Raw genomic sequence first — 27,857 nt, forward strand, 5'->3', positions numbered from 1 at the left:
GGAGTTGGGGGGAAGAGATGGGGTGGTAGAGGGAGATCTGGGAGGAGTGGGGGGAAGAGATGGGGTGGTAGAGGGAGATCTGGGAGGAGTTGGGGGGGGGAGTGGGAATGAGAGCATGACCAAAATCTATTGGGTGAAATTCTCAAAGAATTAATAAAAATATTACGTCTAAAAGGGAAAAATTTTATTTGGTACGTGAAGTTGAGCAGATTAAAGACGCTTATTTTCAGGCACCACCCATGTTGATATGACCATGACGTAATCATCATACCCACAACGTCTATGTTTTCTTCATTACACTAAAAATGTATTCCTTTTGAGGCATAGGTTTTGTGTATTTTAGCTTGTTCAGGCTTGCTTTCAACTCCCCAGTGGGATTTTCAGCTAAGTCACCATCACTTTGAGTAAACAATTTGGTATCTATGTATATTCTGTCTGCTTGTGTAAATTTCCTAGGGCATCTTTCATGTGCCCTGGAAGACGGTGAACAATGCAGACAAAGGCGAGAAAGCAAATGTGAACATGTGCCAGAGACGTGTGGAGAACCTGGAGTGCGAAGGAAGGGGCGTTGGCAATGGAGGCTCTCCAGTGGACAGTCAATGTGGAACGTGGTCTGAGATAAATGTCCTCAGATCACCACTACGGCAAACACAAATGCTAATTGAGTGTGTAGTGCGTGGAAAGCACTTTTTTGGCAAAACAAGGCTTTCAGAAGAAAGGAGAGAATGGGTTCCCTAAAGGGTAGCCGATAAATGCTGACTTCATTCTCTAGACTGTGCTATGCTTTGAGGATAAAACTGCAGACTTCAGACTGGACTTGCAGATCCCTAGTCACTGTACAGTGAGGCACATAGATGGTAAAACGTGCCCAAAGGATGACTGGAATCCATATGTTCATCCTACCATTTGATTTTTAAGTTAATATCTTTAATTTTGAGCAAAAACGGAGGCGAGCGATTATCTAATTCTGTGTTCTTGCTGTTAAAGGGTCCAATGAGCCCATGGAAACCTTTGTTGGAGAAGTGACGTCATACACATTACACAACCTCAATCCCAGCACTACCTATGACGTCAGTGTTTATGCTCAGTATGACTCTGGACTCAGCGTTCCCCTCACAGATCAAGGCACCACATGTGAGTTGGGCATCGCTTTGGGATTATAGGAAATGGTGTAGCAAAACTTTCCAGGCCATCTTGTTGCAATTTACTTTTCTCTAATGTACACGTTTTCTGTAGTATCACATTGGTAGACCATTTTGTATCTAGTTAAAATATCCAGATGAATCTCGAAGCAACTTAGATTATATGCATATATATATATATATATGAGGAAGAGGTGATACTAATTTGATGGAGAATATTATACTTTGATTTTTATAATATTAAGGTGTACAAAATCATTTAACCCACAGTGATCTGTGTTGCTGTTTTTTTTGATATTGGATGATAATGTATCACTTGCAATTATTGATATAATCTGATGAAATACCAAATCAGTGATTTGTTCTTGGATTTTGTTGTTCCAAAGGTTTTTTTTTTTAAAATAAATATTGTAGGATTAAGCAGCTAGTATTTCAATTTTTTTATTACTTTCCCATAAATGACACTCATAATTTTTAGGGATTATATAATCTCTTTCCTTGAAAATCACTGATGGAAGAGAGGTGTATGGTGCACACCTTTAATCCCAGCACTTGGGAGGCAGAGCAGGTGGATCTCTGAGTTTGAGTCAGTCTTGTTTAAATAGTGAATTCCAGAATAGCCATATACATACACACACACACACACACACACACATATATGTATGCATACACACACACACATATAAAGCAAGGCCTTGTCTCAAGGTAAAAAGATAAGGAAATCACTGGTGGAGAAGCAGGATGATTTTGTTTCTGCCCCATTTTCATACATGTTTGATGTAAGTCTCTCATAACAAGACATGATGAGATTTCAAGCATTTATTTTAATTTTCTTCTATTGTGGATATTTGAACATTGTATTATGGTGCAAAGTATGCTTTTATCTTTAGAATACAAAGTGAATCTATTTCTTTTTCTTCTGTAGTGTACTTAAACGTGACAGATCTGAAAACATACCAGGTTGGATGGGATACGTTCTGTGTCAAATGGTCACCTCATCGGGCAGCTACTTCCTACAGGCTAAAACTGAGCCCTGCAGATGGTATGTACGAGGGAAAACAAACTGAGCCTGTTGTGGAAACACCTTAACCTGCAGCCATGCAGGTTTTGTTTATAAACCATGGTGACGTGGCCTGACAGATGATGGAGGATTAACGCTTGTGTTCCCCCTTGCTGTCACAATTAGGAACCAGAGGACAAGAAATCACAGTGCGAGGATCGGAAACCAGTCACTGCTTCACTGGCCTCTCCCCAGAGGCCGAGTATGGCGTCACCGTTTTCGTGCAGACACCGAACCTGGAGGGGCCGGGAGTCCCCATCAAAGAACAGACCAGTAAGCTCTGAGTGACCCGGAGAGTAGAATGAGAGGCACACTGGTACCTGAGCAAGTCCTTCCCCCCCGGGGGCGGCAATACTAGGAAGATGGTTCCCAGAAGCAGAGTATGTGGCTAACTCAGGACCTTTGTAGCAATGGTCTTCACTGGTGGTATTTTAAGGCAAGGGTTGAGGAAGGGAGAGATGGCTTTGATGACAGAGAGAAGGTGAACACGTTGCTGGCTTTTACTCATGTGGCTTCTCTGAAGGCTCCCGTGCTCTCCTTCTGAACCTCTCCTTTTTGTGGCGTCATTGATCTGAGAGCTGACCTGAGGATGCAGACCAGACAGAAAGTCATCTATCTCTCCTTGGTCATTGCCGAACCTGTGCTTTCCAGGGCCTAAAGAACTCCTTTCCTTGTGGGGTAGGGAACATGCACGCGTGCATTTTTCTAACTGTTCTTTGGAATTCTAGCTGTGAAACCAACAGAGGCTCCTACGGAACCACCCACGCCTTCTCCTCCTCCCACTATTCCACCTGCCCGTGATGGTAAGTAACGCTAAAATAAAAACCAATCAGCCTGCAGGGATCCTAGGAATCACGCCACATACACACAATCTAGAATTGATAAAGAGCATTCTGATACTATTTTTCCTGAAGAGTTTCTACAGAGGAGAAAACAATTACCAGTAATTTGTTTCCCCTTTTCTAGGCACATTTTGGGGTGAATCAAATCAGTCATAAACTAACCCAGCCCTTTAGCTGGGACTCCGTTTCCTCAGTTTTGCAGCTGATCTAACAGGACCGTCCATCGGCCACAGTCACACTGGGCAGGCGCTGTGAACCTTTTAGGCTGTATCTGAAACGTTAGATTTCCTGGCTTCTGAACTGAGAAGAGCCCCAGATTACACAAAGCTAAAAATATTTCCATTCATCAAAATCTGAGACTCAATTGTCAGCTGCAGTGAACTAGTGAAAACACACTGAGCTATTAACCCTGCTGTTTGAGTTATTTGGGGACATTTTCTTTTCTTAGTGTTGTTGCATTAAGTTCAGTTTAAGCAAAATAATTACTGGTTTATTCTTTTTCCCACTTTTTGATATTTAGAAAACATTTATTTTTTTTCTAAGTGTTTTTCTTTCTAAGTTTTCTAAGTGTGTTTTTCTAAGTGTTTTTCTAGGTGGTTGGACTCTTATTAAAACTGTTATATAACTAAAATTAAACACTTAAAGTTGGGTATGGTGGCACACGCCTCTAATCCCAGCACTCAGGAGACAGAGGCAGGCACATTTCTGTGAGTTCGAGACCAGCCAGTTCTATAGGGTGAGTTCTAGGACACCCAGGACTACACAGAGAAACCCTGTCTTGAAAAACGAAAAAGCAAATGAAACAAAAAATAAAAGTGTATTATTTAAAGAGTAAAATAAGGACCCTCTTTAAATTAGACTGTTGAAAAAAATTAAGTTTTTAAAAAGAGTCTCATTTCCTAGGAAAGTCGTGGATTCACAGCAAACTGAGCGAAAGCACAGTTATCTTTATTCTTTTGCTCTCTCCTCCCCATCTATGGCTCTCCTGACCAGATTGGTGCATTTGTAATAGTGGTGGAAGGCCCATTCACACACTATTGCCACCCACAGCCCAAACTTCCACCTTGCTCTTCAAGTTACACTTCTATACCTTAAGTGTGAATGAGCTAAAGTTTTCTTAACATTGCCCTAGAAATGTTTTTTTTTTTAGGCTGCAAGTCCAAAATGAGTCAAATTAAAGATTTTATCTTTTTTCTTTCTTATTTCCCCACTTATGGTCATGATGTTCTAATTTGAAAATGAAGGCAACCTTTTATTTGTGCTAAATATATGATAATTATATTGAAAAATCTCCAGACCCACTGGTGGCCTTCCTTTAACTTTGGTTATTATTACTTTTAATTGAAGCAGCTTGAAGAATTGCATGGGGCAAGAGGATATATTACATAATGAATCTAATTAGTGTATTCACAGAGCCAAAACTGAAGGTCACTTAGATCAGGGCTCTTTAATGTTATTGTACATTTGCACCACCTGGACATCTTACTCTTTCTGACTCAGGAGCCTGGCTGGGTCCAGGAGGCCGCATTTCTTATTGGCTTGAAGGCAAGCAGTTCCCCATGTAGCCACACTTTGAGTAGTGAGGTTTTATATGCTTTTCAGTTATACAGTGCCAAGTGACGAGAAAATTAAGATTTGGATTTCTCCTTTTTATTTTTTTCAGTATGCAAAGGGGCGAAGGCAGATATTGTGTTCTTGACGGATGCCTCTTGGAGTATTGGAGATGACAATTTTAACAAAGTTGTAAAATTTATCTTTAATACCGTGGGGGCCTTTGATGAAGTCAACCCTGGTGGGATTCAGGTGAGTGTCGCATTAGCAGAGCCTGCTTAGCTGTAATGTCCTGCTATTTTATTATTAGCAGTGTCTACTGTTTTCTTTCAGCTCTCTATTAAAGTGGAAAGACATTTCAGTATCAGTTCTGTCTTTTTACCTTACGGTTTGCTACGTCCATTGCACGTGTCTTTGGGAAAGAATTTGGTGCTGGGGATAAGCGAATAGAAAAGTAAACATTCGTTTAGCTTTCCTCTCTGTTTAGATGATATTCCTCTTGGAGAATTTAGGAGATTCTGACTCTAACATCCTGCTTGAGACTCCCCACAAAGCTCATTCCGTGGAGGGTCATCCAAAGTTCTGCACATTCAATGCATTGTTGTGTCGTGCCCTCAGCATGAGAATTGTGCTCGGAAAGGGTGTGTGTCTAACACTGCTATTCCATCGTATACATCACCCCAGCCAGAAGAACGTCCATTAGTGACCCAAGGCTAGTTTGTTTTTCTAAGACGGTAATTGCCAATTAAATTCCTATGGAATCATTTCCAACGTATTTTCTTTGTACTAGAGTAGGAGCTAGAGAAATTTATGTTTATGCAAGAAGCCTCAAAGAATGATTAGTCATTTTATTGTAACCTGTCCCAAAACTAAGACCCTCCTCCACTGTTCCAGGACACTCATGAATAAATGAACATCCACACTCTGACTCTAAACCCTTTGAGGTGATCTGCCAAACTCCTTTGAGAATGTTATCCGAGCTATTATTTGCTATTTCTTGGATTTCTAAAAACAATACCTATTAATTGCACTTTTAGCTTCACTTGAATACATGTTATCAATCCTTAAGACGATCCTACAAGGTAAATATAATTATCCTGACCTTGTTGATAAGGAAATCAAAGTCCAGAAAAGTAGGGACTGCTCAGTATTACACAGCTATAGTTATCCAGAGCTAAGATTTGAGCATGTGAGTCGACTATAAACTTCTAAATCACATAAATCACAGTAAATCATACTGCTACTAAGTTTGTTATGACTAGTGATCATGATCATGCTATGACATTTTTGTGTACTGTGTTGACCGAGTGCGGTCCATGAGAAGAAGCAGGTGGCTGAGAGCCAATAGTCCATGAGCCATGACGGTACGCTCTTGTTTCTGACACTGGGCTATTACTGTCACCCTGCTGGACTCATCTGTTCTTACATTTTGGAGAAAGACACATACGAAATTTTTGACATTAATGTAAAATGATTGCAGTTTCATTAGAGACTGGAAATTAGAGACAGTAATGAGACTACAGCAGTCACAGTTTCAGTATTAGGTGTTGAGTTCAAAATACCTTGTTAAGTCCAAGACCCCTAAGTCCCCACTTTGCCACTGGAGGAACTACTGGAAGACCGAGGTCAAACTGAATAACTGACACTTTCCCTTCAGGTTTCCTTTGTACAGTACAGTGATGAGGTCAAGTCTGAGTTCAAGCTGAACACGTACAACGATAAGGCTATGGCCCTTGGAGCACTCCAGAACATTCGGTACAGAGGAGGAAACACAAGAACAGGTACAGTGCAGCATCACCGGTGCAGGCCTTCTCTTTCCAGGGCTGGCAGGATGATGGAAGCCAGCTCCCATCTGGTGCTGATAGTCATTCCCCTGTCACCTGGGCATGGTCAAAGGAAGTTCTCACCGAGGTGACACTAAAGCACTCATACCCCACTCTTCAGGCAAGGCCCTCACGTTCATCAAGGAGAAAGTCTTGACCTGGGAAAGCGGCATGAGGAAGAATGTCCCAAAGGTGCTAGTCGTGGTTACAGATGGCCGGTCCCAGGATGAGGTGAAGAAGGCAGCGTTTGTCATCCAGCAGTCAGGTAAGCACAAACATGGACTCTCTGGCATATAATACTTTAAGTTTTAAGTATGCAAGAGGGATTATAAGAGACCCAAACTGCTGATTAGTAAAATCAGAGTAACTATTATTTTGTTTTGTTGTGTACTTCATAATTAAAGTGTTAATTTGTATTGAATTAGGGAATTAATTGCTAATTTCTTAAGAATGACATGTGATGTGACTCACATCATGAGGTGTGATTCAGGGTTGTCAACTGACTCTCCCCATGGATGGCGGAAGACTACAGAAAACCATGATAATGGAATAATCCTAGGGAAGGCTTCTTGCTTTATCAGAGATGAATCTTGATACTGGTTCCTGTGCAAGGGAAGCCATAGGATTCCTTCTGCCGTAGCTCATCCTTGCGGGTGCAGACCAAATGCAGATCGCTGAAAGGCAGACTGCAAATAAGTATGAGGTCTCAGGGTGATGGTGCTGGGGCTGATTTCGCCAACCAGACATCCTAGGAGTCTTGATAACATGGATCTGTTGATTTGTTGTTTAGACTTATTAGAGATGAAAGCACATTTTTCTTTCCTTTTTTTAAAATTGATTTTTATTGAGCTCTACATTTTTTTCTCTGCTCCCCTCCCTGCCTTTTCCCTCCCCTCCAGTCCTCTCCCAAGGTTCCCATGCTCCCAATTTACTCAGGAGATCTTGTCTTTTTCTACTTCCCATGTAGATTAGATCCATGTATGTCTCTCTTAGGGTCCTCATTGTTGTCTAGGTTCTTTGAGATTGCGATTTGTGTGCTGGTTTTCTTTGAAAAGCAGGTTTTTCTAGGATTTGTATTAAGGTTGTCTCTTGCACCATTGCCCCAAGCAGGGCTTCAGGTGAGCATATTTTGGGAAGTATTCTATGCTAGGTGTGATCTGCTGTACTCAGCAGTAGAGAACTTGGTTACACGGAAGTTGTCATCAGCGCATGCAATTGTTTGTCTGAGACTATAATTCACAGTTAGTGTGAAGCCATTCCATTTTCTTTTAGTTTTAGTTTTAAATTATCTTATAAAATAATAGTTTACATTATGGAATTTCCATACACACTTGACTTTGGTTGCTGCTCTCCCACCTGCTTCTCTTTGCCATCTCTTTGAACCTCTACCCCTGTTTGTATCCTTCTACCCCAAGTATTACTCCAACTATTTTCCTATGATATGTGTTCTCTTCCCTTCTCTTAAGGTATAATTTTCTCTTGTCATAGGCTCTTTTCTAGTTATTGGCCTCTATCCACACTCAGGACACATGAGGACACATATATACAAATTAGGAGCTAGGATCTGCTTTTAGGAGCCCAAGGAGCTTTTCTTATTCTGAGCCTTGTCTACCTCCCTTAGTAGAACAAATGAACTGATGGCAAAAATGTGATATACATACACAAGGAATTTCGTTCAGCCATAAAGAAAAGTTGAGAATATGAATGCTTGCGTCAGTAAATATCTCAATCCTTAGATAGCCTGTTTCTTACGATGTCAAATTAAGCATTTAGAATGAAAACCTTACTTATATTTGCTTAGATAGTAGAATGTTTGTTTCCAGTAAGCGCTGTAGTTTTTATTTTAAAGGTAGTCAGTGTTACGTTTGAGCACAAGCTTGATGAAAAAAAAATCAGGTTCGAGAATTCAAATTTAAAACAGCCTGTTGTGCATTTAAGTTGTTAATGGAACCCAACAGAGCTGTTGGATTTGTGTGTTTGCATTGTGGGTCTGTGGAAGATGAGGTGCACTGCACAGCCCTTCTGCTACTAAAAGGTTCACATTTTGGTTGTTAGGGTGTCATTTGAATTGAGTTTTATATGCCAGAAATAGGGTGGCAGGGAAGAGGTGTATCTTCATTTAAGAGTGCACACTCTTCTCGTAGGCTGAGTTTGTGCCTGAAAAGTACTTGCTGTCCATGCTGAGAGAATACAGCATGATCTCTGATGCTCTCAGTTTTGATTGCTCAAACAATAAATGATGGAAAGAGGATATGTGATTCCCTTGTCAACGGGACTTTGCAGGATTCAGTGTGTTCGTTGTTGGTGTGGCTGATGTGGACTACAATGAACTCGCCAACATTGCCAGCAAGCCCAGTGAAAGGCATGTGTTCATTGTGGATGACTTCGAATCTTTCGAGAAGATCGAGGACAATCTCATCACATTTGTTTGCGAAACTGCCACTTCAAGTAAGTCACGGTCAGCGCAGAGTCACGACCTCATCTGAGAAATAACTGCTAATAGGCAGTTATCCATACTGTGTGGGATCAAGCCCAGGGCATAAATAGACTCTGGGAAATCACTTGAAACTAGTGAATCATTGCTCTTTTGAGATCAGTCTAAATGTGTGCTTGCCAGAGGTCCATTTTTAGCCTTGAAGATATAAAGACCCCCACATGGAAACAAATCATTTTAATATATCCCCTTCCTACCAGCCTAATGCCCATGGCATTTGGGCAAGGTACTCTTCAGTTTTGAATTGTATCTATAGGAGAATTTCAGTAAGGTGGTTTCCTGTTTGTAATCAGTTGGTTTCTTGCTAGCTTCTGCTCAAAGAGAACACTGAGAAACCTAGCCTTTTCCTTTCGTTTATTTGTTTTTCTTCTTCTGGAGTGCTAGAGATTGAACCTAGGATCTAGCATATACTAGGCTAGTGCTCCACCATTGAGCCGTGTTCTCAGTTCAGTCAGTTGAGGCTTATTTTTATTTTTTGTAGTGTAAAAATTTCCAGTTCAGTTTTCCACTACAGATGCTAAAGGTAGATTAAATCCCTTTCTCTTCCCCTCCACCGTTAGCAACAGTTCTTGTGGTAGTAGATGATGCAGACGACTATGAGAAGAGTTCAGAGCACTACTCCTGGGCAGGGCTGTACTCATGTGTGCATTATGCCTAGCAATAAATCGTATATTAAAAATGAAAACCTCTGCTTTGTACATGTGAATTGCTGCTTTCTGTGCATCTATTTAAATAATGCTGGTGACTCATACTGAGAGAACATTGCATGTTCCAGGTTGCCCTCTCATCTATCTGGATGGCTACACCTCACCAGGTAAGCCTTTGTATGTCCTCCAGGTGATTGATTTCAAGATTTCAAGATATTCATCCTAACGTAACTATAATGTACTCATTTAATATCGTCTCCTTTGATGTCAAGGCTTTAAGATGCTTGAAGCTTACAACCTGACAGAGAAGAATTTTGCTTCTGTCCAAGGGGTGTCTTTGGAATCAGGGTCTTTCCCCAGCTATTCCGCCTACAGGCTTCAGAAGAATGCCTTTATCAACCAGCCAACAGCGTAAGTTTGAAAATGGGACTCTCCTTTTCTTCGAGTGGTCAGGAGGCTCTTGGAATTGCTGCTGGTTTCCTAGAATCTTGGAACTTAAGGATTGCCAGAAAACTCCTTATGGTTGAGCTGTTTTGCTTTCCTAAACACAGCTTAATTATATTCCTAGGGTTATGTAGCAGCTTGTCCACATAAAACTGTCTCCCAAACCTCATTATTCCCAGACCCAAGCCTCTTATCCTGGTAACAACACGATGGATCACACACTCTTGAACTGAAGGCTAGGGTTTCTTCTGAGGGAGGCTGTTAAAACAGGAAGGCCGTTTATTATTTTGAACATTTCACCCCTGTGGTGCAGAAGTGCTGGGTGGAATAAGTGAGGAATGAGAGCAAAGGTTCTGGCTTGTGTTTCAGACCTTAGAAAACGAAGGGCTTGCCTACAATCAGGCGGGCTGAGGGTAGTTGTTACTGGCAGACACTCAGCAATCTGCTGGGTAGCCCTAGATGTATTCTAGTTCATGAAAGTTTGCACCTGGGTATGATAACAGACATTAATATTTCTTAGTCATTGACATGAAAGTGTTTTATTTTGAAAAAAATATGTGTTTGGCAAGTCCAGGGAAGGCAAGGACAAGAAGAAACAAAACTTCCAGAAAGGTAGAAGAGGGTCAGAAAATAATGTCTGAAGTTTGAACTGCACGAGGCAAGCCAATGGAAAGCGAATTCTAAAACCAAAAGAAATTTGCTTTAAGGAGGAGCACATAGCGTAGTTTGATCCATTATAAATTCTGAAGTTTTTTATACTTAGTTACAATGGTTCAATATGCTAAGTTTTCCAGTGGACAGTATTACTCTATATTTAACTTTTTCTGTCACCTCAAGATATGAATTTAAATGATGGCAGCCTATTGTCTCTTCAGAAGTCACAATTTTTGACTTGAAAGGAAGAATAAATGTATTCAGATTTTTGTTGGTTCACTAAGGAAGGAGAAAAATGGGCTAAATGAAAGAGATGGGGATAATAAAGGAAAAAAAAACCAGAATCAGTATTTTTAACTGGAAACATGAAAAGATAGCTCTTAAACACATAAAAGGCATCATGTTAGCTTTCTCAGAGATTATGCCCAAGGAGCAAGAGGACATCATACCCTGGCACATGTTAATGACATTGCCTCAGGACACCGAGCCTTCAGAGGCATCCTGTACCCCCTGCCAAAGCTTGCGGAGGAATAGCTTCTTCCTTCCCAGGACCTGCTCTCTAGGCTTTTGTTCTGCCTCCAGGGAGAAAGTGTTACATAGTATCAGACAGAAAAGCACTAATTCTATTTCAAACATTCTCCCAGAACAATGGTTTATTCAATGTTAGAAGGACACAAGGGATGGAAATATTTTGTCTCATGTCTTTAGAGCCAAAACTCATTTCTGTCTAGTTGAATCACATCCTTGTTTCATTACTAATTGTTTGCATATGTACAAGGCCTAAACATTTACAGTTGGTCCTGTTTTGGGGAATATGTAAGTTTATTGAGGTGCTTTATTTGACGTCCAGGGAAGAATTTAGAAGTATAAAAGCATAGTGAGAACAAGAGAGAAATTACAACTTTAAGCCATTTTATCTACATTGCCAGATCCCTGCCACTAGAAATTAAGTATATTTGGGTAAGACTCCCTCTCTTTATTGTATCTACAGTCATAGTGTTTGCTATCGTAAAGTGAGTACTTCCATGTGTCTAGAAAAAAGTAGTTATGGATAGGAAGATAAAGGCTATTTAGTAATTTCCCACACTTTTGTGACTTGATCAAATTATTAGCAATCTGTTAAGTGTTTGTTCCTTTGTTTGTGTCACAAGGATTTTTCTTCTGCTCTAAGGCCTGGTGACTATGATTAGGTTTTAGTATTACCTATAATAAGATTCTTGTGTAAAAGTTTAAAATGGTCTCTTACTGATGAATAATCCCATTTATTTATTTATTTATTTATTTATTTTGCTTCATCCAACAGAGAACTCCATCCAAACGGACTCCCTCCTTCATACACGATCATATTATTGTTTAGACTTCTCCCAGAAACTCCCAGTGACCCCTTTGCAATTTGGCAAATCACAGACAGAGACTACAGACCACAAGTTGGAGTTATTGCTGATCGTAAGGGACTTTATCCTATGTTAAACCCTATGTCTAGTTTCTTTTTTTTTTCTTTTTCTAAAATTTATTTATTTTATGTCCTGGCCACAGTTTCCCCTCTCTCTTCTCCCCCCAATCCTCTCTTCCCACCCCCAATTCACTCCTTTTCTGTTTCTGTTTAGGCAAGGGTCTTCCATAAGTATCAAAACATAGAAAAGCAGGTTGCAGGAAGACTAAACACCTCCCCTTGTGTTAAGGCTGGGCAAGATGACCCAGTATGAGGAGCAGAGTCCCAGAGCCAGAGATGGTTCCTGCTGCTACTCTTAGTAGTCCCAAAACAGGACCAAGTTCCACAACTGTAACATATGCGCAGAGGGCTTATGTCAGTTCCATGCAGGTTCCCTGGTTGTTGGGTTCAGTCTCTGTGAGTCTAGATTGGTGCCTAGCCCAATTGTCATCAGAGGGGTTTCCTCCAGCAACTGATGGAAACAGATGTAAAAATCCACAGCTAAACATTAGGCAGAGCTCTAGGAATCCTGCAGAAGAGGCAGAGAGAGGGTTGTAGGACTCTGAGGGGTCAAGAATATCACAAGGAAACTCACAGAATCAACTAACTATGTATTGTTTTGACCATGCTTTATCTTTTCTATCTCCAGAAACCTTCTGGATATATATGCATTGATATATATATATTTATTTATTTGGTATATATTTTAAATTTAAACATCTTCAAATAACATGTCAGCAAACACTCAAATTGCATCTTCTCACAATTGAAATAATTCTTCTTTTCTCATTTATTTCAGAAAATTATTTGTTCTTGGACAATTTTTATCATACATAGTAAATCTTACTTCTTTTTACCTCCCGTATCCTCTCTCATCTCTTTTCCTTCTCTGCTGCAACCCTTCTTCTTCCCAAGACCCTTACTGACTTATTGTTTATTTGTGAAGCACTAAATTTAATTTGGATTTCATACATGAGTGAGTGGGAAGTTATTTATTGGAGTGTGGACAGCATTTCAGTGACTACACCACTGAAGAAGCAAGCAAACATCTCCCCAGGCAACCATTAATTGACAATGGTTGTTTAAGGAGAGGTAGGGCCTCATGAGCTCTCCTGCATCCATGAAGAATGTTAATGGATCCAATCTTGTGCAGATGACCACAACTGCAGCGAGCTCATGAGTGCAATTTTTACGCCATGTTTAGAAGACATTTGTTTGTTTTTGTCGCACATTTCTCTATCCTCTATTTTTTTAAACTTTTTTTTTTTGCCCCCTTTTCTTCAGTGTTCTCAGAGTCGTGGAAGGAGTGATTGAGATGTCTTGTTTAGGGCTGAACACTCCACTATCACTTATTACTGACAGTTTGACTAGTTATGAGTCTCAACAGTAGCCACTGCCTGCAGTGATAGGAAGCTTCTCTGATGAAGACAGAAAGTGGTGCTAACCTATGGTTATGAACATGTGTGTTCAGAAGGTAGTCTGATAGCATGCTCATTTACCAACGAATAGGAGCAGCCTCCCCTCCCCCGCTCTGATTCTGGTTGATGGCCTCCTCAGCTGTGGGAGCCTTTGCAGGTATACAGTGCCAGACCTGAAATCCCTCCTGTGGAATGGAGCACAGATCCAATCAGAGAGTGGTTGGTTACTCCAATGGAGCTGTGCCACTATTGCACCAGTCGACACATCTTCCCTGGCAGATAATGGACTTCTTTTCAGTTTCTCCAACAAGAAATATTGTGTACTTTGAATAAGAAGCACACCATGTATACACGTTGACAATGATTTTATCTTGATTGCAGCTTCTAGCAAGACACTATCTTTCTTTAACAAGGATACAAGAGGCGAGGTACAAACGGTTACATTTGACACAGACGAAGTGAAGACATTATTTTATGGAAGTTTTCATAAGGTAAAAATGTAAGCTTATATGAGTCTTATTTTTAGAACAAGAATATGAGCTTAAAAATAATAGCTTAAGTATTTTGTTGTGTTTAGTGTTACACCAAATTAGAATTCTAGCTATGTCTTTTGCAAACTTTTATTTTAATTGGTTTGATTAATTCAAAAGATAAAATTTCAACAAAACAATAGCTATCATTAGTATTTTGATATATTTTCACTGTATCTTTCAAAGTTTGAATTAATAATTATATATACACTGAAGCTTGCTTGTTTTTCTGCTCTTCATTTTTCTAGTTTAAGATTTAATGATATTTATGTATATGCATGTTTGTCTGTGTGAATGTATGCCATATATATACCCTCAGGAGTTACAGGTAGCTGTGTACACTTGACTGTGGAACTAGGAACTGGCTCTTATACTTTTTCTGTCTCCCTTTCCTGAGAGTTCCCCGAGCCCTGAGGGGAGGGATTTGATGGAGACATCCTGTTTAGGTCTGAGTGTTCCAAGGTCTCTCAATCTCTGCATAATGTCTGGCTGCAGGTCTCTGTATTTGTTCCCATCTGCTGTAGGAGGAAGTTCTCTGATAATGGCTGAGCAAAGCACAGATCTACGAGTATAGTAGAATGTCATTAGAAGTCATTTTATTGCTACATTCCTTCAGCATAGCAGTAGTATTTGATTTTCCTCTAGGTTTCTGGGCTATTTTACGTTAGGTTCTTGGTCACCCAAGCAGCATTGGGTGTGGTTTCCATCTTATGGACCATGCTTTAATTCAAATCAGATATCTGTTGGTTGCACCCACAAGCTTTGTGCCACTATTGCACTGGTGTATCTTGCGGGCAGGTCACCATATAGATAGAAGGGTTTGCAGCCGGGTTGGTTTTTAATTTTCTCCTCTGGTAGTGTGCAGAGTAACCTCCAGTGCCATGAAGACTATAGAGGTGAAGGCTCTAGGCAGGCACTAACTTGAGTTCTCCATGGACCTTGTTATCAGTTAGTGAAGAGTCACTAATATTCTTGACAATAGCCTGGGTTGTTTGGGGGTTACCATGAGACCCTTTTGGCCAACAATTTGATGATATATAGTGCATTCCCAGTATTGAAAGCCTTATTTGGTGATGATAGATGTCCAGTTGTGGCTCTGTCTTTTCTGTTATTTTGTGATTTCATTTTGATTGATTTCACATATGTACATATATTGCAGAAAACTTCTACTGTATTAAATTTTCATATGGCCTCCCAAATGGCCCTTTGTTTTAGCCATCTCTCCCTTCATTCCCTCCTTCATCACTTTTTCCTTCCTGTTTCATCCTCTCATTTCTGTTTTCTCCTATTTATTCACAGTAGAATAGATAGTTATAGATTCTTAATGAGAGTCGAGAAGGGCTTTCCTGCTATTGCTTAAGGAGACAAGAAGCTTTTTTTTATGGCTATGGGGAGCAATAATGATGACAACAACAATACAGCAATAGAGAAAACCAAAAGATATCCAAATGCTATAGTAGAGTATTTCTTGCTTAAAATCTTACAGACCTTGATGCAATTACAGTAGATAAGTTCCTCCTTGGGAAAGGACATTCTCACTTGAGGATGTGATTGATTTTGACTCATCCTTATCCAGCAATAGATGTTGATTCTGGCAAAGTTCTTAGAAACAGCCTTAGCTCATTGATAAACCTATTAAAATTATAATTGAGTAGCATGCTGAGAAGATGACTTTATGCCTCTGTCATAGTCACTGGAGATAGTAAGAATTTAATCTCTGAACAACTTGCAGTCATTTTGTAGCCATTTAAAAAATCTCCAACTTTCATGGAACCCTCCATTTTATTGATGCCAAATGGGCAGTATTTTAAGAGATCTGTACTGCTAGTAATTAATTATTGCAAATCAAGATAAAATTTTCTTGGCATTGCCTTCCTTGAACTGTTTGTCTTCCTAGAGAAGTATCCATACTTTTAATATTTATTTCTTCTCAGTGGCTGTCTCTTTCCCCCAAATTCTCTATGTTCTTCTGTTTTTGTCTTTTTTATTAGTATTTTGATAATTTCATATATATCGAATTATACATATAAATGTATATATGTGTTTACATTCCCCACTCTCCTTTATTCCTTTTATCAGCACCCCTGCTTTATGAATCTTTTCCCCATATTTACTAACTTTTAATTAGTTTAGTGCACATCAGAGTTTAACTCGGCCCATCTGTTTGAGTCTGAGTTTAGAGCTAATCACCAGAGACTGGTGGGTTCACCAGTGGCTATACACTTGGACCTTATACCCCCCCTTCTCCAAGAATCTGCTAGTTGCCAAAAGATCAACAGTAAGTGGTAGGGTCCTGTGTTTTTCTTCCCCACCAACAATTAACTTTTAGGGGTTCCTCACTTGTTTGGACCCACAGCCGCTATGAGTTCAGGACTGCTGTGACAATATCCTGCTTAGAAGACAGCATCTTACAGTTCTTCTCTGTTTTCTGAATCTTACATTCTTTCTGCCTCTTTTTCTGTGGGGCTCCCTGAACTTTAAGGGAGTGGTGTACATCTCTTATTTAGGGCTTAGACCTCAATCATCCCTTTTTCTCAGCATCTTGTGCAATCGTGGGTCTCTCTTTCACCTTCACTCATTTTTAAGGAGAAACTTCTCCGATGAAGACCGAGAGTAGGCTTTGTCTGGGGTGGGCTGGGCCAGGCCATGTGTACCTTCCTTCTCTTCATACTCTACTGTTTTAAAGCTTTTTTTTTTTTTTTACAGTGTTTCCTCATTCCTTTTCAACACCATTCTCTATTTTATTTTAATTTTATGTGTAGGAGTGTTTGCTGTGGGTTAAACTAGGGCTCTCTGTGTGACCACGAGTTTCAAATTATCTACTGGGGCCTGAGGAACTTTCTTGTAGTATAAATTGAGGACAATGAATGTCTCCCCGGCCCCAAATCTACTAGTAACTAATAACTATGAATCAGAATAGGCTTTGGTCCCATGAGTCCTCCCCATCTACGCTTGCCTGGTGACAGGCACAATCTTCTTCAGGCCCAATGCAGGCAACCATAATCCTGAGTTCTTGGGCCAGTGATCTACCAATGAAGAATCCATGTTGAAATGTAATTATGCATAAGATTAAAATGCAGTAAACTGAGTGAATAAATTATAGCAAAATGTGTCCTTAGGCTGTGGTCATTTATGGTTCACATGAAAGACAAGTGTATTTTGAATGATACAAATTAAAAATGGTTTTGCTTTTGAAATAACCCCTGTGGATTCTTGTTTCTGTGGTTGTTCATTTAAGGACCCATAAAAAGTTTTAATTTTTGTTATATACTAAGTATCCTAGAAATGCTCATGGGATGTTCTTGAGTTCAGTATTAGCTGACTATCTCACAGATGTTTAAAATTTATTTTTAGTAAGCCATGAATCACTTGTATACAAAGACATGTAATTCCTATTTATCATAGATGTTATGAGCCAGTGCTTTGGTGATGACTCCTTGTAGGAAAAACATTTAGTTTTAAAATAAAACTTTAGGAAAATTTCTTATTCTACTTGCTCCAGAGCAGTCAAAACTATTTCTGATATTTTTAACTTTCTGTAAACTTTTCACCATAATCTCCAAATTCTTGCTTTGGTATTTGTGCTGAGATGGTGCAATCCATAAGCAGAGCTGTGAAGATAACAGTTACCCACAGCCATTCTCTTCCTTGAGTCTATACAAACGCTTCACTAATTTTCTGTGTCCATAGACTTTCTAATGTCTGCCATCTCCAATAGCAGATGCAATTCAATCAGCGTGCACTTTTTTCTTCAGATGAATCTTGAGTTCTATTATTTCCAGGTTTGACTCTAGATGATGTGCTAACTCTTACTATGTCAGAGAGCTGTGAGATACATAGTTTACTTGTGAATGGGAGGGGTGAGCAAGTCAGAACTGACATCAATGGGAGATATCTAACTAATAACTCTGAAGATCATTTGTATTAAATGAAATATATAGCAGTTTATTAACCTATTTTCAGATAATTCTTTACTGTTTACAAGCTCTTTCATCTACTACATGCTCTCTGGTTTCTCACACAGTGGGAATTTATGAAACGAAACCCATGTACACAGGTGACAGACTTTGAAATGCAGTGAGTGGCCAGTACCGTTTCCTAGGACATCATTTGAAACCCGGGTTCTTGGATTTTTAACCCAAGACCTTTGGCTTGGAAAAAAGTGGTTCAAGAAATAGTTATGAAGAATATAATATAAAGTATGCAAACATCAGCTTATTTTTTTGAGAGAAATTTCATAATGGAAATTGTCTTTTTAGGTCCATATTGTAGTGACCTCTAAAAGTGTTAAGATTTATATTGACTGCTATGAAATTGTAGAAAAAGATATCAAGGAAGCTGGAAATATCACAACTGATGGCTATGAAATTCTTGGAAAACTTCTTAAAGGGGAGAAGAAGTCAGCCACAGTAAGTAACGCATTTTGGTATTTTTGATGTTTAGTGCCTTTTAGTAAATAAGATTGGTGTGGTGTTTTCTAAATCTCTCTGAATTTTATTTATTTCCCTCAATGTGTTTTAAACTGTCAAGTTTATTAGTCAGTTTGAAGGTGTGGAAAAGTTACACTCGGAAAACTTGCTACCAAGAGAACACTATAATGTGCTTTTTTTTTTTTTTTTTTTTTTTTTTTTTTTTTTTTTACTACTGTAGTTAAAATGAGGTACTCAGGCTTCAAGAGACACCATGAAATCTCTTAAAACAGGGTCACACTGGAAAGAAACAAGTCAAATAAATGCTTACATATCCAGTGAGGTCGCAAGAGTTCATGATTTCAAAATAATTGTTAACCTGCATTTGTGCGAGTGGGACATGAAGCCTCCATGGTCATTAGCTGTTCCTGTCACCCACAGAGAGGGTTGTCTTAGAACCATTGCCATGGCAGTGCAGCCAACTGACGCCCAATCTCAAGTTTCATTGCTTTGGATTTAAAGCAAGCACACAGCCTTTATTCACACCGTGATGCAGAAATGGAGACTCAAGTCTCAAACTTTCACTGTCCCAGGCTCATTAGACATCCTAAATGTCAACCAATAAACATTGTCCTAGAAGCTAACAGTTTTGGCTTCTATTATTATTATTTTTGAATGTCATTATTTTAGCTTTCTTCTGTAGACAGGATAAGATTTTGGCTATAGTATGGGAACAATTGGTATAAATTTAATAGAATTATGATAGACCCAACATTTTGATGAATATTGGCTTTGATATTTAAATAAAGCTATTATCAGATATTTTTATTCCTGATCCCCTCCCCTTTTGAGACCCACTGAGTTTAACCAAGATTGGCCATGTGACCATAGATTTAGAGCTGTCCTTTGGTATCTGGTGGGTTCATCAGTAACTGAAGATGATGTCTTCCTTTCTCCCAGAATTTATCATTTACTAATGATTAATGGGGAGAAGTGGGGCCTCATGACCCCTGGCTGATCCCTAATTGACCCATTACAAGCAACCACAGTGATAGTAAGATGGCTTCCTTGGCTGTGTAGCGCTCAGAAGACAGCTTCTCATAACTCTTATCCCTGTCATCCAGATAGGACATTTTTTCCTGGGCCATGGGGTGGGGGCATAAACGGAGCCATAGAGAACGTGGCATAAGTGTCCTGCTCAGGGCTGAGCACTCACGATCGTGTGTTCTCAGCATCTTCAGCAGCAATGTATCTCTGCCTTCACTGCAAAGAGAAGCTTCTCTGATTATGGTTGGGGATCATATTTGTCTATAAATATTTAGATGGCAGAGTAGTACCATCACAGTTGAAGAATTAAGACCTCCTCAATCAAGGGTATTTTGACTGGGTTTATAGTTAAATTCCCTCTAGAGGAGCAGGTCTCAGATCCTGACAGAGAACAGTCGGTGATGTGCTTGGCAGGTTGGTATTGTAGTTTGTGAGGTTGATGGCTGGGGGAAATGTCAATGTCTCTTCTCCTCCAATAGTGTGCGCAGTACCTTCAGGCTGCAGGGAGGAAACAACCAGCAGATCTTTAAAGTAATGGCTGTGTCTAGACAGCCTTTTTCTTTCTGTGTAAACAGTTCTGTCTTAAATTCTAAAAAGAGAGATGGCATGGGCCTCACTGAAATATTCATCTGAGGGCCATAAAAACTATTAGTCGATTTTTCCAGACAAAAATTTCTAAAGCAAAGGTCATCAACTATAGAATAAGGTGAAAGTTTCCATAATATTTCTTTTCTACAAAGACACATCTTTAAAGATTGAATTAAATGTGTGTAGTAGTCAAATTAATTTAAACACAGAAACTAATGTCCTTAAATTCCTCACTCAAACATTTCTTTTCAGCAAGTGAGTCGAGGATGGGATCTGGGTAGACGCAGTTCCCATTACTGTCTCTTTTAGGGCCCACATTTCCTGCTTCCCCTAACCACACAGAAGCATAACAGTGTTCTCAGGAGTGTAAGCTCTAGACAGACTCTGTCTGAAGTTGGCAAGATTAAAATGTTTAGAGTGTCTTCCTGCATGCTTAGCTGATGTGGCTGTTGGTTGTTTGCAGTTCCAAATCCAGAGCTTTGACATTGTCTGCAGCCCGGTGTGGACCAGCAGAGACAGATGCTGTGATATTCCCTCTCGGGTGAGTAAGTCCTGTCCTGGCTTTATCTGTCCCCCCAAGAAGAAACCCTTATGATGCAAATGGCCTGGGAAAGGAAGTAGCACTCAGCAGCTGCAGTTCTAGACTGGAGCCCAGAGATGTGCAACGTGTGTGTGCTTTTCAGCTGCTACTGCTCAGGCTAGAGCTCATGTGACCCTTCACCAAGGCAAGGCATGCACAAGACCATATCTGGAAATTCTCTCAGCAACAGCCAGGAAGGTCGTGCTGAGCCCATGTGTTTGATAAACCTACTTACTGCAGACCTCCTACTGCGTGACAGCCTTTTACCGAATAAGCTATTAATTTTCTGGATTACTAAGGGTCCTTTGATGGAAGGAATACATACATACATACATACATACATACATACATACATATGTGTGTGTGTCTGTGTTACGTATAGGTGGTACGGGTTAAAGTTCATTGTTGGTGAGATGATGCTTTGGCAGGCACAGCTGCATAAATCTACTAGGTAAATGTTACTGTTAAATATTTAGTGAACATTTGTGACAAGCCATCAACCCCTCAATACGCTAGGGTTGTAGCAGTAAAAAGGAGTGTCTGTGAAAGACAATGAGAGAAATTATCAAGTAAATACATTGGTTCTCCCTGACTCCGGGCTTCTTAGCTGTGGGTTCAACCAAATGCAGACTGGAAATATAAAAAAAGACGGTATCTATTGAACTTATAAACATTTTTTCTCTAATGTTTTCCTAACAGATATTACCAACCTCACACAGACATTTTTCTTGCCATTATTTTCTAGATAGCATAAGGTGCCAGCTGTTCATAGCACTTCCACTGTACTAGGTAATCTAGACATGGTCTGAAGTATGCAGGGGGATGTACTTAGGCTACATACGAAAACTGCAGCATTTTCTAAGAGGGATTTTAGTATCCTTAGGTCTTGGTATTCTCAGGAGGTCCTGGAACAAATACCCCCAGATACCTGTGTTATGCTGCATAGTGGGGGACCTAGGATGAAAACCAAGTCAAGGAGAAGTGAGGGGGAGTGATGGCAGGTGCCATCAACTTTTGGGGATAAGAGCGTTTAGCAGAGGTCCCAGTGAAGTGAGGAAAACACTGTGTGGATGATAGAGGATTGCTTTTTAACTTTAATTTATCTGGATTAAATGGAGTTGGTGTTTAAGATATGTAGCATTTCTATAACAGGGATTAAAGAAAATTGCTTTAAATGGCCAGTTGTTCCGTTAATCTTGCGAACATTACTTTATTATGTGTGGGGTTTGCTCAAATGAAGATCAGAGGACCAGAGAAGGTTCTATGTTAGATCATTTATAAGCGATGATAACTAACAGCCATTTCTTCCAGTTGGGAAACAGATTCTCATGTATGCAAATAGGGTTAGTGGATAGGATGTCACCTGTCACTCCTCACTAAATTTATCTGCAAATAACCTTTTCAACATTTCAGAGAGATGAAGCAAAATGCCCTGCTCTTCCAAATGCTTGCACGTGTACACAGGACAGCGTTGGACCTCCAGGCCCTCCAGGCCCCGCAGTAAGGAGACCAAAATAGTCACTTAGAGCGTTATTGTTTAGTTTGGAAATCTTTTTGGAGGGGGATCTTTGGAATGATCACCTGTTTGCTAGTACAGAGACCATGACATGCTATTTTCCCATTTGTGTTCTTGGCGATAAAACATGCTAAACTTCTATCCATCTTTAAAATAGATTTTGAGATCTGAAGTGAAGTAAATCACAAAGAAAATTTGGGAGCTATCAATATGAGTCAGTGGATAAATGTCCTTACTGCCAAGCCTAATGACCTGTGTTTTATTCCTGGGACACCAAGGTGAAATAAAAGAACCAACTTCTTCAAGTTGCCCTCTGACTTCCACTCATGTGCCATGAGTGTAATAAGAATTCTTTTTTTTAGAAAGATAATTTGGTTCTAGTGCTTGGCCCATTTCTATATCTGCCCAGGGTTAATAACATTGGCACTCTTTAAGACTTTTCTCTTAAAAACATAAGCTTGGGTTTCCATTTGTAAATTCAAGAACTTGGAAAGTCTTACATTTCCTGAAAGTTTCTTGCATGAATGGAATAGAGCCATGGTTTGGAAAGCTGGTCAAGAACAACTTACTTAGAACCTAGACATATGAACTTGACATGGACACACCATGAACATGATACATGAAGACGACAACTCAAATATATGGTCATAGACTAAGCGCTGGGAGAAAGTGCTAGAGTTCGGAATAACTTGAGTGGAGAGTCTATGACTGGATGCTGTGCAGTGCGGATGGGAGACTAAGAAAATGCAAAGTGAAACATTGAAGACTACAACTATGATAGAGAACGTTGATCAATCAGTGTGTACTCTTCAGTTTAGGGTTGAGCCGACTTGAGCCGCATTGAGGAATAAAAGTGATTGCTCTAATTTCATTGACTTAAGACAACAAGTTATTGCTATGGGAGTAACTCAAAGATACCAAGAACACCAACCCTTGTTATTCTTGGGTTATGGAAAATAATTTATTTTAGGTTAGTTACAAACAAGTTTTAATAAACAGATTCAAATGTCCCTGGAATTAGTATCATTAATTTGATACGTACTTGGCATATAACTTGGATCTTACAGATACCTTTCAGGTTTTTTTTTTCCCTCCAGTTTTGAGGTACCATTTTCTGACGTCATTATTATATTTATTTTGGCTTTGCTTGTTGGCTTTGAATTCTTGTTTCTTAAGTACATGCTCCGAGGTCCAGAGAGATTAGGATATTTTCCTCTATCAATATAATTCTTTTGGTCATTTTTCTTTGAGAATATGATTCATATAATTCTCAAATGTATTTTTCTTTTTATTCTACTGCTATAAGTATAACAGGAAGAAACAAAGAATGTGAAAAGTTTTGAAATTCTATTCTTTTGTGTGTTTGTATGACACAAATTTATTTCTCAGCCATGTGGGGCCTCAAACCAGGGCTTTGCACATGCTAGGCAAGCAATTAGTCACAGTGCTGCACACCAGCTGTAACACAAGAGTTTTACTTTATTATTTTGCATATTTTATTTTATAAAAAATATTTATTTTAATAAATATTAAAAAGTCATTTTAATAACTGTAAAGGTATTAACTGTTTAGGGACTATTGTTTCCTTCTTTAAACACTATTTTTATATATCCACTTTTATTTTCCTTATGCTCACACCAAAATGTGTTCTTTTTATGTGTTTTAGGGAGGACCTGGTGCAAAAGGTCCCAGAGGTGAAAGGGGCATCAACGGGGCAGTTGTAAGTACATTTTAATACTACAAATATTCATCATTTAGTTGAAGTGTGCTTGTTTAAGTTTCTGTGAAGGAGGTATTTGACCTCAGTTTAGTGTGCCCCAAGGTATATCACTATCCTTGCTTTCAGAAATAGTGAGCGATTATTAAAGATTAAATCTAATGAAATTTAAACTTTGAGCTCTTGGGAATCTATGAATGCATTCTGTATTATATAATGCTTTTCACTTTAAAAAGTCTACTTCTAATAGGACTTTTATTGAAATCTAAGTGTTCTTGTGAATTCACCACACATTCTGTTTTTTTAATTGTGTAGTAAAGGGAATGAAAGAATGACATCAACACAGTTTCCTACAAGTATGTGTTTCCAAAATGTTTATGAAGACTAAGTGGTGATGCTTTCAGGCTATGAAGAAACGTCTAAATGTTCCCACTGGAGGGTATTACATCACCGCCCTCACCTCCATCCCTCTTCTCTTTTCCTCATATATTTTAGGGGCCTCCAGGTCCCCGTGGAGATACAGGTCCCCCAGGCCCTCAGGGTCCTCCAGGCCCCCAGGGACCCAATGGACTTTCCATTCCAGGAGAACAGGTAGGCATAAAGGCTTTCTGTAGTAAATGAAACTTATTTTAGATATGTAAATGGAATATGCAATAAATAACTGCAGAGAAATTTGTTCTACTTATTTGATCTCTCAAAAACTTCCTAAAATTAATGCACATATCACTTTTGTTAGATATATAATCATGTAATTATATAATAGCATCGTATAACGTAAAGTAGGAAGTACAGATGGCATTTACTGGAGAAAGTGAGTGATTAATGATAATAATAATAATAATAATAATAACTGGTTTATTCATCTTCCCTAAAACAGACCTATGTGCTCGTCTCTGAACCTTTACACTGGAATAATAAATTGATTAAAGTCCATAAGTGACTCACTTCTTCCTTTAAACTTAATCTCCATAATCTCTGAGAACTATCTTCTCGCTGCCCACTCTAGGGTCGCCAGGGAATGAAAGGTGATGCAGGAGAGCCAGGGCTTCCCGGCCGGACTGTGAGTTCTCATGGACTGTTTGAAAAGTTGTCTTTGACTGTTGCGAATGTTTGTTTGAGAGAGAGACAGACAGACAGACAGACGCAGAGAGAAGCTGTAGAGTTTGGTGGGTGAGGTGGAAATGGGAGGACCTGGAGGGAGAGAAAAACATGATCAAAATATATTATATGAAAAAGGAATTTTAATTAAAAAAGGTGAAAAAGTGAAGTAGTGAAGCGTAAGGCTGCATGCGTGCTTCACTGAACCTGCACTTCTCACTCTGTTCTTAGAGTTCAAGGTACAGTGTTTAATTCAGATTCTGCCTTGCTGACTGATGTCTGTATGCCTGGTGCTGTGTTTGGCTATGATCTTCTGTTTCTTTTCAGAGCCTCCAAACTCTTTTTCTTTCTTTCTTTTTAAAACATTTTTGGAGGATGTTAATCATCACTTTCTACACACGCAGTATTTCACTGTGCACTAATTGCTTGCTCCCCTTGGTGCAGGGAACCCCAGGATTACCTGGCCCACCAGGACCAATGGGACCACCAGGAGACAGAGTAAGTTTTGGGCCACACATCTGTATTAATTACAGAATCCCTACAGTCCTACTTGCACTGTTGTAGATGTGGAATTCACATATCTTGTGGAAGGCTTCAAACTGGTATCAGTATCCAACATCAGAACCACCATGAGTTCCCTTAAACAAATTGATGGGACTTTGGGGGAAGTATTTGAAATTTTAATTTTGAGAAATTTCAAGTTGTATTAGATTCAGAGCCCAGTAAATAATTTTTAACTGATTAGGAAAACATTAAAGAAACTTAGGAATTGTTTTAGTTTCTGAAATTAAAATCTTTATCATGAGATAGATTTTATATAAGTTGGAGAGTAGCCTTAGCTTTCATAGCATTGTCTTTGAAGTCCTGAGGAACTCTATACCTTTAGAAGACAAGTGTTCCTACTGAGATTGACACGGTGCAGAGAGCAGCAGCATTCAAATTTGCTCTTGACTCAAGGTAATAACAAGGTAGGAAAGCCATTCCGTTCTGGGACAGGCTAATTGGTAACCTTGTGAACATGACATTTATGCCTCATTCACCAATGCTATGGGAACATTTGTTTCAAGAAGAGACCAAAATTGCTTTAGTAAGAGGAATTTAGAGATTTAAATTCCTCAAAGCCCACAAATCTTGCAACTTTTCATCATTTTATGGTTTCAACAACAGCATGAGGGCTGTCTGCACTCTATCAGTCAGGCTAAACTGCTACTATCAGCCTCTCTGGAAGGGTTAGTGCTATACCCGCTGTCAGTAAGCACATGATTTGCTAACCTTAATATCTGTGAGTAATTGCTGGCGAGGATGTATCACTCTGGGAGCAATGGTTCACCAAGACGTCTCAGAATAGCGGATGGTGTTCTCCAGAGTACTGTTTCTAGAAAGACTGAGGGAACCTGTGCATTTTGTCTCTGAAACTATAATCCGGGTCCAACATTGTGGTGAGTCTATTCTGGTCTGGGATGAAAATGAAGAAAGATTTCAAGAACTCATTCCCCCCTTCTTCCACAGCTCCGTCTCCCTACCTATTTCTCAGTACCGCCTCTGAGGCTAAAGACAGGTGCACAGAGGGAGCAGGCCACAAACAACTTCAGATAGCCAGAGACTGGGTAGGGGGATCTTGGCCAACAAAATAAGAAAGGAACAGGCTTAGATATGGAAGCAGGAGAGTGAAGCCAAGGATTAAGGGTCTGCAGGAATAGCAGGGCATATGACAAAGGGGAAACAACAGAAGAACCCCAGGCACTTGTATCTGGTATACATTTTTATATAAAATGATTGCTAGTCTCTTCAACACTGTCACATGGGGGAGCATAACAGCTGCAGGCCTGCAACAAGAAGTGAAACTAGAAGTCGAAGCATGGCGGTCTGCAGGCGGCTCAAGAGAGCCCCTTTTAGGACTATCAGACTGAATCCCCTCTCCTCAAGTTAGATATGTTCCTTCGAAGTCCCAAGCACGACTAGATTGTTGAAAACATCATACTCACTAAAGAATGAGAAAGAGCATACTAGGTAGCAGTTGGCTATGTTTATATGGAATAAATGTCATTCCGACCATCTCAGCAAAGCTACTGGAACATTTTTGTGTCTTAAGTGGCTCTCAGAAGTAATGTTGGTTTTGTATCAGATAGACTCAGAATCTGGTTTGTGTTAAGCTGGCCTCGCTCCTTCAGAGAGCAGTCTGAAAGTCTATCCCTTTGAGTTTCTGAAAATATATGTTTTTTGGATATGGAGTATTAAAAAAATTCCCTTAAATAAAACCCTTTAAGTTTCTGCTATTGTGAAGTCAGTAGACTAAGAAATATGGATGCTAAATAATTATGGACAAAATAATTATTCTTTCATGCTCGATTTTTCAAAGCCAGACTGGCCCAGAACTCGCAGCCACCCTTCTGTCTCAGCTTCCTAAATGCTGGAATTACAGGCATGGAGCCACCATGCCTGGTCCTGATCATTCTTACTCTCTGCAGAAAATGGGAGAAAAATCATTTCTGACGGGGGAATGCAGCAAACATAAACAGAAGGCTGACTCAGAAGTCCTCGGCTGGGGTTCAGAGATCTGTTCTTGGGAATGAAAGCAGACTAGGTAGCAGGGTGACTCACTCCGGGCAGAGGTCATTTGGCACCGTACAGAGAGAAGGAGCTCATCAGCTGGGACACGGGAGCCAAAGGGCAGCCCTGCAGGGAGGTGCACCCTGCCCTTTCCTTGATGCTCACGCTGACACTGCTTGGCTCTGTGGAAGAAGGGAAAAAGTTTAACGCTGGTTGTGAGAATGGAAAACTTCCTTTCCTCTTAGGGTGTAGGGCAGTTAATACAGTTTTTCCCTCTCAGAGAGCAACTGCTTAGTAGACAGAGTCAATCTCTCT

The 27,857-nt window shown here is 39.7% G+C and overlaps 1 protein-coding gene across 1 annotated transcript in view; it reads left to right on the forward strand.

Moving 5' to 3' along the window:
- Positions 1 to 27,857, forward strand: part of Col12a1 (collagen type XII alpha 1 chain) — a 109,353-nt gene that overhangs the window by 69,863 nt on the left and 11,633 nt on the right. The window contains exons 40-58 of the mRNA XM_013346412.2: positions 988 to 1,134; positions 2,068 to 2,184; positions 2,329 to 2,475; positions 2,931 to 3,005; positions 4,708 to 4,847; positions 6,253 to 6,376; positions 6,540 to 6,683; positions 8,702 to 8,866; positions 9,688 to 9,726; positions 9,832 to 9,970; positions 11,961 to 12,103; positions 13,889 to 13,998; positions 18,297 to 18,446; positions 20,545 to 20,622; positions 22,075 to 22,161; positions 23,844 to 23,897; positions 24,390 to 24,485; positions 24,901 to 24,954; positions 25,437 to 25,490. Coding sequence (XP_013201866.1) covers positions 988 to 1,134; positions 2,068 to 2,184; positions 2,329 to 2,475; positions 2,931 to 3,005; positions 4,708 to 4,847; positions 6,253 to 6,376; positions 6,540 to 6,683; positions 8,702 to 8,866; positions 9,688 to 9,726; positions 9,832 to 9,970; positions 11,961 to 12,103; positions 13,889 to 13,998; positions 18,297 to 18,446; positions 20,545 to 20,622; positions 22,075 to 22,161; positions 23,844 to 23,897; positions 24,390 to 24,485; positions 24,901 to 24,954; positions 25,437 to 25,490 — 2,063 coding nt within the window. The remainder of the gene's footprint in view (positions 1 to 987; positions 1,135 to 2,067; positions 2,185 to 2,328; positions 2,476 to 2,930; positions 3,006 to 4,707; positions 4,848 to 6,252; positions 6,377 to 6,539; positions 6,684 to 8,701; positions 8,867 to 9,687; positions 9,727 to 9,831; positions 9,971 to 11,960; positions 12,104 to 13,888; positions 13,999 to 18,296; positions 18,447 to 20,544; positions 20,623 to 22,074; positions 22,162 to 23,843; positions 23,898 to 24,389; positions 24,486 to 24,900; positions 24,955 to 25,436; positions 25,491 to 27,857) is intronic.

This window comes from Microtus ochrogaster, chromosome 5 (genome assembly GCF_000317375.1).
Source record: "Microtus ochrogaster isolate Prairie Vole_2 chromosome 5, MicOch1.0, whole genome shotgun sequence".
Classification (NCBI taxonomy): Eukaryota; Metazoa; Chordata; class Mammalia; order Rodentia; family Cricetidae; genus Microtus; species Microtus ochrogaster.